Consider the following 12,461-nt stretch of genomic DNA (forward strand, 5'->3'; position numbering starts at 1 on the left):
CCAGAGGTTATGCTGGTGCAAGGTGGAAGGCTAGAAACGCTGATATTTTTCTCAACAGCAAAGTCTAGGAAGCCTCCAATTACCTCTTCTTACCAGAATTTAGATAGTCTACCACTCCGTTTTGTTTTGTGGTGTTTTTTTTTCTTTTTTTTTTTTTCTGAATATTGTCAGAAATCCTAGTGCTTATATATTTTTATTTTCATCTCTTCAAGATTGTGCTTGTAGATAGCTTCCTCATGAACTTCAGTCTGAAAGAGTTCTTTATAACTGGTAGTTGCATTTGCTTCTTGATGTCTTTCTGGCTTAAGGTAAGAGATTGAGGCTTTGCTTTGATGTTAGTGCCTTTGTCTAGATCAGTAGTAGTAAAATACTAATAGATTGATTCCCTGGTCTTGATATTCTGTCTCTGGAATTAGAGATACTCCTTGTTTCTTTTTGCATGCTCTCTTGGGGTGAGATTTAGGCTATGTGAAGGAGTAGAGTGGTGAGGATGTATGAGGCTTATTTTAATTCCGCTTTCTGGCTGGCATTTCAATTTCTAGATCTAAAGACAGAGTTGTAAATGTTGAGGGGGAAAGAAAAAATGTTTTCCATCTCTGCCAGGCTTTGCTGGCATGCTTCACGTTGTAAGCATGTTAATCCTGTTGTCTTCCATAATCATCCAATAAAACTTGAAATGCATATAGGTGGAACAAAAATCGTTTATCTTTTTGTTTAATTCCAAAAATGATAGCTCCAGTTTGGGAATGGGTGAAATAGTTGTGCTGTTTCAAAATTTGAAAGTTACTTTCAAGGATAAAGTAACCCGCCCACTATTCTTGGTTATTTGAACTTCCTGTTTCATTTTTTGTAACCTTTAAGGCTTTCTATATTTTAACATTTTTCTGTGCTGTGGTTCTCCCCCCTCCAGCATATTTTCTGGAACTTATGTTCAATCTTTTCAGTCAGGCAAGGAATCTGATTTATTCTAACAAATGCCATATCAGCAGATCTCCTGTGTTTGTATGATATATTCTTTACTTGCCATAAGAAAATAGATCTGTTATTTCCTGGAAGAGTTGGCCTTACTGTGATTGTTTTATAAGCACTATACCTAAGTAAACCTTTTTGCTCCATCATCACCCCTGGTAAAAACAGTAAAAAGAAGTTGGATATTGCCTCAAGAATAATATATGCAATTTGCCTGTGGCCATCCTCTTTTTCCATGCAAAGATAAGTTGAATTTGTCAAAATAAAGTGGGGGAAAGAACAAGTGTAAATAAAAACATCAGATCGCTATAACTCTAGAGCTACACAGTGCTTTACAATGAATGATAGGTTAGTATTCAGGGAAAATCTGGTGTGTGAAACAATCTCAAAATCTGTGCAAATTGTGTCCAATAATAACAGTTCAAAAGATTTTTTAAAATGTTTATCTGACAGCAAAATGTCTTAATTACCCTCTCTTAATAAGGAAGAGAAATGAATAACAGAAAGCTAAGAAAATTTGAATAGTACGGGTTTATGGAACAACAGCTACTTTATTCACAAGGTATAAAGAACATTCATTTCCAAATTGCTTTTCATATACATGAAAACTCACACCACGTCCCCTTAGGTAAGTGTATATAGGAGGAGGTGGAGGAACAGATACTGAAAAATCGCATCTTCTGATGTTATCTTGTGGTCACTTTGAAATTTCAGAGCGGCCTGATGTTTTTTCAGAGATGGTGGAACTAAAGGCATTCAGAGTGTTTGAAAGCAATCCAGTTTTATGTGAAAGAAATTGGGACTTAGAATCAAATCTGATAGAGGATTTATGGATTTCGCAATATCTAGCAGGTTTTTATTTGTTTTTGAAGTGTAATTCAGAATGCTGTGTTAGACCAGACTGTACAGGAAGAGTGAAGCCTCTTTGAAGAGAATCACATGATGACCCAAGGGATGCCCAGACTTAGATGATTTAAAATGTTCAAGACAGCGATGTGTTTTGGAATTGTATCAGGACCAGTCTCAGGAATTTAAATTGGCTTAGAGAGTAGGAATCTTCCCCCCTCTCCCCAACTCCAGTAAAAATGAGCAGGGATAGCTTTTTTAAATTGAGATAGCACTGAGAAGGAGCACTTCACTACTATGTGGTAGTTCAAAGATTGTAACCTTCACCTGGGAAGTGGAAGTTCAAACACACCTCTGCGATTTACCAAATGAATGCACAACCAAAAGATTATAGGTTGAGATGTCTTTCTCTTGTGTTAAAGGCGTTTGTTAACATGTAGAGCCTCACAGAGGGGAAACCATAAGGTAACCATCATGACGAATGGTTAGTGCGATCATGTGTTCTGAAGGAAGGGGTTTGGGTACCTTCCCTTCACACTCCACCCCAATTAAATAGCCCTATGAGCGGAGCCTAGCATTTGGGAATACCTGCTTGGGCTGGTTGTGAGAATTCAGCGTAAATTAGAGCAGGGTAGACCTCGGTAAACACAGAATGGGCATGTAGAATGTTTTTCCAAACCAGGAAAATAGTGCATTTTTAATTTCAGTGCTTCATGGATTAAGTAGAGGATGAACAGAGGCTTTTTGGGGGGAGAAGGAATCATGATTTTTAGACTTGGGGATTTCAGTTGTGCCTAATTCTGGCTTACATTCTGCATGTAAGTATTCTGCTGAAAAATGTTAGTCACTGCTGTTAATCATTAAATTACCTTCTGGATTTTGGATAACAGTACATTAGTTTAACCCTCTGTGCACAAATGCAGTCACTCTCAAGATTGCCTGAATGAAACTAAGTAAAATAATCTAATGACACGTAGTCATTTAGGTTTTCTGGATTGTTTCTCTTGGTCAGAATTTTAATATCTTTTAAATGTATTCATAGGTAAAAACATCAGAGTTTTATCGATACTCCCGGCAGCTGCGACATGAGGTTGATCAAGCCATGAATTACTTTCATAGCGTTCACCAACAGCCTTTGATGGAAATGAAATCGAACAAAATCCGTTCTGCCAAACCCCAGACTGCAGTATTTAGAGGAATGATAGGACACAGTATGGTAAACAGTAAAATTCTTCTCTTGCATAAACCAAGGGTCTGGTGGGAACTAGAGGGTCCTCAAGTACCTTTACGACCAGACTGCCTTGCCATTGTGAATAACTTTGTGTTCCTATTAGGTGGGGAAGAACTGGGGCCAGATGGTGAGTTTCATGCTTCATCCAAAGTGTTTAGATATGACCCAAGACAGAACACTTGGTTACGAATGGCAGACATGTCTGTTCCACGTTCTGAGTTTGCTGTTGGAGTTATTGGGAGGTATGTTTATGCAGTGGCTGGGAGAACCAGGGATGAAACATTTTACTCAACTGAACGGTATGATATTACTGAAGATAAATGGGAATTTGTGGATCCCTATCCAGTCAATAAATACGGACATGAGGGGACCGTGCTTGGTAACAAGTTGTATATCACTGGTGGAATTACATCATCTTCAACTTCTAAGCAAGTGTGTGTGTTTGACCCCAGTAAAGAAGGGACAGTAGAGCAGCGAACAAGGAGAACTCAAGTGGTCACTACCTGTTGGGAGAACAAATGCAAAATGAATTATGCAAGATGCTTTCACAAAATGATTTCTTACAATGGTAAGCTCTATGTCTTTGGTGGTGTCTGTGTGATCCTAAGGGCCTCCTTTGAATCTCAAGGATGTCCTTCTACAGAGGTTTATGACCCAGATACTGATCAATGGACTATATTGGCTTCTATGCCAATTGGTAGGAGTGGTCATGGTGTAGCTGTTCTGGACAAACAGATAATGGTTCTTGGAGGCCTTTGTTACAATGGTCATTACAGTGATTCGATTCTCACGTTTGATCCAGAGGAAAACAAATGGAAAGAAGATGAATATCCGAGGATGCCGTGCAAGCTGGATGGCTTACAAGTCTGCAGCTTGCACTTTCCTGAATATGTTTTGGAGCATGTTAGACGTTGCAGCTAAAACAGAATGAACAACTTGATGAAGTACAAAAAGCTATACCTAATGTGTCAAAAAATACAAACCAGTTGAATTTCTTCAGAGACATTACCTTGTGTATAAAAAAACCTGCTGAATGCTTAAGAGAAACAGGATGTACAGGGAGAGTACTTACCAAGTTTATTAGAAAAGCCAATACTGGTCTGATATTGTAAAAGCGTTGTTGTTTTTTGTTTTGTTTTTTTTTTAACAAACATAATTGTAAGTAGGAGAAAGAAAAATATATTTTTTAGTGTGGTTATTTTTTTGGTAACATGTCCATAATACTTTCTTCTCTTTTTTTTTTTTTTAATGGCTATTATACCACTATGCTTCTGAAATCACTTGAGTTTAACAAAATATTAGTGGAAAGGAGGAGGACTTTATTTTTGGGTTTTTTTTGTTGAGCATCAAAATAAAGCCCATCATCTGTACGTGGGTACAACCAGGTTTAAAGGAACAAAACTAAACCATTTGTGTATTTTATGTTGTCTTTTGGATGCTTTTTCCATTAATTGCAAAGTATTCTCAAATCTGCTGGGTGTTTTTGTTTTCCCTTATGTATGTTGAAGAATAATCTTAACCCCTTTGCATGACCTTTTTCCTGGTTTTGTATAGTAGTACCAATAAGTCTGCCAAAATGCAAATTACACGTTTTCTACTAAATCGAAAACAAAACATTTTTATATTCAAAACACTATTTCTATGCTGCCTTCTATTTGTCTGCATTGTGTTTGTTGGTGAGTAAAAAATATATACACACATGCATACACTGTAAAAACTATATATAAATACATCTTTTTGTGTGCAGTTACAATATTATATTTTAACTAGTGCACAGATTCAGCCATATCTGTTGAATTCAAGGTATAGTACTATCCTTTAATGAGCTAAATAATTCAAAGTTCTTAAGTAACTGGAGGCCTCATTTGGTATCGAAGTATCTTATCTTTAGTATGTACTGATTGATTCAGTAACTTTAAACTCTTTATATCGATGCTACATAATGAACTGTTGATAATTTGTTATTTTATAAATTATTTTTTTAAAAGTAAACACATCTTCCCTGAGTTTCTTTTGTGTTTCAATGTGTGCTGCCCAGTCTTCTTTTTTATGAAAATGGAAAACGTCAATAAGCGAACGCTCAGTGCTGCTTTGAGCCACAGTTATTTTTGGAACTGGATAAACTATAGTTTATTCTCAATACTTTGCTGGTACTCATACTTCAATATGAGTATTTTGTTTGTACTCACATTGAAGTGTTACAATCTTTTTTATTATTATTTTAATTATCAACTTCTATGAACTACTGTGTTTTGAAAATGTGGAGTTAGGTGATTGGATGGTTAGTACCATTTATGTTTCTTTTACAAAAAAAACCTAGACAACTATAGCTACTGACCTCGGAGTGCCTGAATTGAGGTGTGTGGTCCAAGAGGGCTTTGAATAACTCCATCGTGTTATCTTGCAGGTATTACTGACAGTGGATTGGTAAGAATTATCTGCCAAGACATAAATAATAACAGTAATTACATTCTGATTTTATTTAATAGTGCTTTTATTTAATAGTGATTTTATTTAATTAGCCACTTCTAGAATATAAAGGAGAGATTTGGTGAAGTTGAGGGCTCACACTTCGTTCAGATGTTTAGGGGCAAAATGCTGAAACATTCAGCTGCATACTTTGTAAAATCTGTTGTGTTTCACTTTAAGCAATAGACTTTACTTTATATGCAGCAACGCAAAACTGCTTTACTCAGCATCTCCCAGTCAGAAATCACTGTAGAAAAGGAATGTACAGTACTCAGGGAGTTCAAAAGAATGCACTTACAAAGGGACCAAAATCACCCTAAATTTCCTATGTTACAAGTAAGACCTGCTTGCCTAAACTAAGTTTGAAATAATTGATAGAAGTTAAAACAACATGTAAAACTCCTCATGCCTGTTTTTTGATATTTTTGTAGTAATTGTGTTCTGGTTGAGATATAAGGATTTGGAGCTATGTGGCAAGTTGGCAGATTATTTTTTTTTTTAATTAGAAATGATTTATTGATAGAGTATTTTCTTTCCATATGTTTTAACAGAAAGAGAGAATGTATGCCACAATAGCTGTAAGTGATAAGCTACTTATACCAGTAGTGACTGGACCAAATATTGATTCAGTCTTCTGATGCAGACTAGTTTGCAGTTAAATTTAACTATTTTTTAATCAAAATTCAGTTTACTGAATTAGAAATCTAATTAACTTAATAGTTTAACTTAAAGCCTGTGTACCTTACACTAAAACCTCAGTTTCACTGTGAGATTTGTGTGTACATTACCCTGCATGGGCGCAGAGATAATCTGACTCCAGTAGGTGTGGCTGTGTGCAAGTAAAAAGGTTCTACTGTACATAATTCATAGAATATTGGGGCACAGTAAAAAAACAAGGTTTTTTTAATTGTTTTAATGTTTGTGTCAGCAGTTCACTTCTTAATAAGTTTGAGGCAGCAAAAACTAATCCTGCTTGAGTAGGCTTTCATGGGCATGTTATGCGTAGCACAGAGTACTTCACTTTTATCTAGGGCCAGTCTGTGGAATTGATGTGGTTCTGGATATCTGGTCTTCCGTGATTCAGGTGTAGTAAAGGGACATGGCCAAGACTTTATTAAAAAGAATGGTAAGGATGGGGGTTTCCTCAAGTTACGTTTTTGAGTTTGCGTTTAAGCACCTTCTGAAGTTCTGTGCGCTAAGCAACTGCCACTAAAGTCCATGGTGAGTATAGACACTTGAAACATGAAGAACCAGATAATTTTTAGGTGCTCTGTTTTTAAGTTCATATTTATCTTCAGATGCCCAGTTCTGAAAGATGTCTTTCAGGATTGTAATAGTAATTATTCTGTGAAATTTTAACTTGAACTGTTGGTTTCAGCTTCCCTGAAGTTGTGTCTCCACTGAGAAGCTGGCTGTAGCCTTTCAAGCATTAGGAATGATTGGAATTTGCTTGGGTTTAGAACATGTGGGAGTATGTGAGAATGTTTTGTTAATTTACATTTCTACCATGCTTTTATTGTTTGAAACACGAAATTATCTTTTCCATTGCAGTGGAACTTTTGAGGCAGTTATTTCTGTTACTTTATGTGTCAGAGGGATGTTTTTTTTAATTAAATATTTCTGTTTGTGTTGGCTTTTAGTATTTAGTTTCAGATAGTTTAGTGTTTAAGTAAAAACTAAACTGGCTAATAAGAATTGTCTATTACTATGAATTTTTCAGCATTATGATCAGATTAATACGAGTTTTAAAAACATTTAAATGCCTCTCACTTGTCAAGAAAAGGTAAGTTATGATCTTTGATTAGTAAGTTTGAGGAGGTTTCTTCTATTCCACCCCAGCCATACTGGAATACCAGCAAATCTGATCTCACCCACATATTTAAACTTCAACACATTACCTGCTTTTAAACAGCAAGTATACTTGCCTTTTCTTAAAAAGGTGGACATAGTGAGTTACAGTCTAAGTTGGTTTTTTTTTTCCACATTTATAGCAAAAATGGATCAGCTTCATGTCTTAATTTAACAGCTAGCTCCGTGGGGGAAATTTTGTTTTCAAATGAGCCAAAATGGACAAAAAGCATGGTGTTCTGGAGACGTAAAGGGGCTGGACACTGACAGTTCCCATCCCACATGCTATTATAATCTGTTCTTAGGAGACGGGTAATTCTTTTCCTTTTCATAGTAGTGTGTAAGGAAAAAATAGCTCATTTTTCCTCACAAAGTGTTGGTAGTAGTTTTGTAGTGGAAGGTATTAGGTGGAAAAAAAAAAACTTTTGAATTTTTTCCCCCATCGATTCAGCTGGAGGAAGGCAGTACTTGATTTTACAAAGGCTCTGCTACTTCAGAAAGCACTGCTAGCAAGAGGGGCTAGTGGCAGCATACAAGCTACCTGGCAACCTGCTTTTATGTTACTTTATTTTGAAAAGTGTTGATGCTCTACTTTCTGCCGTATTATAGTGGTCCCATTTTAACTATCTCTAACAGTGTGTGACTTTAATATTTCTCTGGTTTCCGAGACTTGCAGCCGTTTTTTCTTGAGGACCTCTTGCCTTACAAACCCAAGTGCTGCATTTTTTCATGCTGATAATATGATAACTACTTGCATCAGGGACAAAGCTTCACTTGACACTCAGGAAGCAAAGGATAAAATTCAGCAGGTACAGATTCAAATTGGTTTAAAAAGAAAAACATTGCTTAACTCATTATGTCCATTCTTTTGCAAAAGGAGGGTAAGCATTATGGGGAGACGCTAAAGGCTCTTTAAAAATAAACTTCAACCTTGTGTCAGCATTTATATGACAAAGTCTTTTTAGAAATAGTGGCATTTGTAGAAGTATTTTGCCTTTTTAATATATTTTTCCTTACAAAAAAAAACTAGTGAATTGGGCCCCTGTTTCTTCTAACACATCAAATGTGTACTTCACATATGTGAACAGGCCAATATAAAGAAAACAGAAAACTGTTAAGGTACTTAAAAGAAAACATAAAGGCGCAAATGTTATTAAACCTGTGCTTAAGTGTTCATAGGGTTGGGGCCATCAGAGAAAACATCCGTCCTGCTCTCCTCCCATTAATAAAAATATAACCAGTGAAGTTATTTGAATAAGTGTGGTCCATCACAGGTGGCAGGGCTCAGTGAGGAGAGTGGTAAAGAATATAACTGGGAAGCACGTGTACTCTATTTAAAACAAAGCTTGCCGGTGTCCTGTAGCTAACATTTTGAGATTCTAATGCTTGTAAAACAATCTGAAGCTGCTTAAAATAAATACTAATGACTACTTTTGCATCTGTATTATATTTTTGAATGGTAAGTAACTTTAAAATTTCCATTTGTGTGGGTAAACTTCATAAAACTAGTTGTATGTGGCAGAAAAAACTTTTTGAGCACAGCTTTCCTGGATTTCCCTCTACTAATTCTTTTCTTTTTCACTTCCCAAATTTCAATTAATGTTTATAATGTCTTCTAGAAATAACTTTCAAAAGTCAATTTCAAATACCTTTGGATTAATATTAAGTTGGTAGCTAGGGGAAAACCACCTCTATTTGCAGACAGTAGTTTTTATTTATGGCTCTGGTAGAAAACCTTGGCGTAAGTCTAGAAAATACAGTGTTATATGTAGGACTGTAAAATTAGCTATAGTTAAGGGGCTTTTATTACCTCAGTGGGACCCACCTAACTTTTATGTCAGTTCTGGGAACAGGCGAAGGGTAGAGTGAGCTATGGTTTTATTTTAAATATTTTCCCTATATATCGTTATTTTTGTAGATCTTTTTAAAATAAATTATTATATGCTGGAGATTACATTTCCACTATAGTATCCCACTTGATTCCAGTGTACAATATCAGATTGTTTGTATTGCAAAGAATGTATTTGATAACAGGAAAGGTCATTTTCAAATTCTGCTGTGTTTGTGCTAGCAATTGGAAATACTTTTCCTGTAAAAAATTAAAATGATATATATATGACCTCATATGTACCTTTGGATTAACTGTCTAATGACTGCCCCAGGGCTGCTATAAACTTCTCTGAGTAATTTAAGAATTGCCTCTTTTTAACTGTTTTAAAGCCTTTTTTGTTGTCTTTTTTTGGCAGAAGGTAATTTTCCCTAGCTATGGATACAGTATGCTCAGACTTGCATATGTGCTCTGTTCAGTTTTTAAATGGAAAAAATGTATAAAATGTGTATAAAGAAAAGTGTAAATAAAATATTTTTAATCTTTAAACACTCTTGTGTAAACTTTGTGATACTTGCAAGTGTAGTGGACCTGGATTACTTTCTACAGGACTTAAGAGTTTACTCAGTTAAGCAACTCTTCAAAAATGTTAAGTGTTGCTATAATTCATAATGTTGAGTTGAAGTTATCCCAGCAAGAGAAGCTGGATGTCCTTATATAGCATCAAGCTCATATCTTTAGCTGTATTTTACAGTCTTGCCAATTGTAATTGCTGCAGTGCATTCATGTGGCTACTCCACATTTCAGTCTTGAAATAATGTTTGGAGTTGACTTCATCGTTACGTTTGTAACTCCATGTCAAGGCATAAATTTAAACTATACGACTGAAAACTGAAGCCAGCCTTTGGGGTTAGTCAGCAGCCAAGAAATGAGACTGTTCCCTGCTAGCAAATACATGAAATTGAGACAACACGTGTTCATTGCACATTTGGAACTTGAAGTGCCAGAAGTCCAAGTCGTACTGCTTAACGTTTCCCATAACAGGAAGGGGAACCTTCACTTCAGGATTAAAAGTGTCAGATTAGAACAACATTCAATACCAAGGGCCGGGGGGGAGGTAAAACAGGAGATTATGATCTTATTTTCCCAAGCAGTCTGATGAAAGCCTTTTTTGTCAATCCCTTGCCACACTTTTTTCCTTTGCCTCTATTTTTCGGCAACTCTTTTGCTGTCAGGTCAAAGCCCTCAGTTTAAAAATCTACTATCAAGAATGTTTGAAAATAACTGTTCTCTTTTTTTTTTAATATTGAGTTCTAAAATAGCATTTTAATTTTATTTTAATGCTTGGAATGACTTAAAACTTTATTTGCATGAAGTAACCTTTTCCCCCCTCCTCCTTTGGTAACTTGACTTCATCCTACACTAAATAGTACTGTTTAATGGGAGAATGCTGTGGCTGAATTTGTGCTGATCCCAGTGGGATGAGTCATGGGAGGAAGGGCCTCTTTTAATTGAGATGTGTCTCCATTTTTTGGCTCAAAAGGATACCAAATGTATTAGACTGATACAGTGGAAGTGAAGATGACAGCAATCTCTTCACACTGTAAATGTTATTTACAATTATTTTTGTTCACCTTTTTAATTTCCCTTCTCTGTGAGCCAGGGTGTGTTTTTGGCAATACCTTTCATGCACAATGCTACGCTGGCTGACTTGAATTACTTGTTAGCAACCCTGTAGTTGATTAGGAATCTCAAATAATGGTTCCATTATTTCACTAAGGAGAGCTCTTACATTTTTAACTGGTTCATAGTTGCTCATACCAAATTCTTCACTTCTTTGGAATTTGTGGCCTTATTTTTCAGCAGTAGTTCAGTCATCTTTGTTCACTTGTTTTCTGTGATATGAAATTAGTATTAGTTTGGCAAAGTTGGGTTTTTTTTTTTCCAGTTAATTCCTTCCAGATTCTTTGGTGTAAGTTATCCACCCTTGTTGACTTGAAATTCTTAATTTCAACTGATATTCCCCCTTTGTTACAGATTGGGGGGTTGCGGTTGTGGGTTTGTGGTGGTTTTCTTTTCTTATTCCATCAGCTTCATAATATGGAAAGGGAAACTGTTGCTCTGGGTGTTGCACGGATTCTGTATTCTGTACCTTTTGAGTCCATAACATACTCATTGACAACGTGATCCCCCACCTGGCCTTTAGCCTGTCAAGTCTTGCTGATGTTTTGATCTCTTCTTTTAATCCGAGTGCCTTCTTGTCCAGGATAGCTTTCTTGGCATGCGCAAAACTTTCGTTCTTTCAAGGGAGAGCGTAGGGAATATGTGAAAAGACAGCTTTAAGTTCTTGCTTTCATTAACACTTTCTACTTTTACATTTGATGCTTTAGTGGCACTGACAGGTGCTTTTGGCGATGTTTACAGGTAAAAAAATAAACCTCATCATGATCTCTGTTTAAGTACCCAGTGTCTCTTCAGTCATCTATCCATTGGAATGAATGGCAGCATTAAGCACCACGTGCTGAGCCTTCTAGATTGATACATAGTACTTGAGGAACTAAAAAAATATTCTTTGTGCCACGTTTGTCAAATATGTCTCCTGCTGATGTCACCCTTGGTAGCAGTTCTCCTGTATTCTGGATAAATGTTGCTCAATAAGTGGTGCTAAAAAAAAAAAATATTTGTTTTCTAATGAGATAGATGCCTTTAATGGTTAGCCCTTTTATTGGACTGTTTAATTTTACCAGACAGATGCGTCTTCGGCCTAAACAGACAGCCTCCTTTCCCACACCCATTTCAGTATATCCTCAGGTATGTTCTAAGCATTGGTTTGTCTGCTTTTTTTTTTTTTGTGTGTCATGTGGCTCATCTCACAAGTTTGAGTTACACCAACCATAAAATTCTTTTTCTGTGTGAGAATCTTTATCTCCTGTGGTGAGTTGTGCGCGTTGTGGGGCTGTTTATATGTATTTGAGTACCACTGATGAGACTTTCTGACTTTACCATCCCTTCTTCATCAAAAGAATTGCACAATGCTAACTGAAAGCAAGTATTCCCCGCATGTTTAATTTCCATAGTCTTAGGGGAGAAATTCCAAGATGGTCAGTGTATTCCTCTTTTGTTTGCCTTCCCAGATTGCCGAAGTCGTACAAAATGCCTGGGGCTGTGCTCGTGATGGTGACACCGGTGCCAATGCAACGGTATGGCCTAAGCACTTTCCTCTGTGTAGGTGTAGTGATGGCCTTCATTTTGATTCCTGGAAAACAAGAA

General features: G+C 36.4%; 1 protein-coding gene across 17 annotated transcripts in view; it reads left to right on the plus strand.

Annotated features, from left to right (window-relative positions):
• KLHL15 (kelch like family member 15) overlaps positions 1–12,461 on the plus strand; it is a 35,051-nt gene that overhangs the window by 18,909 nt on the left and 3,681 nt on the right. For 9 of the 17 annotated variants that reach the window (XM_074604583.1, XM_074604567.1, XM_074604551.1 and 6 more), the window contains one exon: positions 2,858–9,740. In XM_074604583.1, coding sequence (XP_074460684.1) covers positions 2,858–3,967 — 1,110 coding nt within the window. In that variant the 3' untranslated portion in view covers positions 3,968–9,740. Of the gene's footprint in view, positions 1–2,857; positions 9,741–12,325; positions 12,392–12,461 lie in introns of those variants that run through there. The other 8 variants (XR_012589564.1, XR_012589565.1, XR_012589563.1 and 5 more) reach the window with 4 other exon arrangements.

Source organism: Larus michahellis, chromosome 1 (genome assembly GCF_964199755.1).
Source record: "Larus michahellis chromosome 1, bLarMic1.1, whole genome shotgun sequence".
NCBI lineage: Eukaryota > Metazoa > Chordata > Aves > Charadriiformes > Laridae > Larus > Larus michahellis.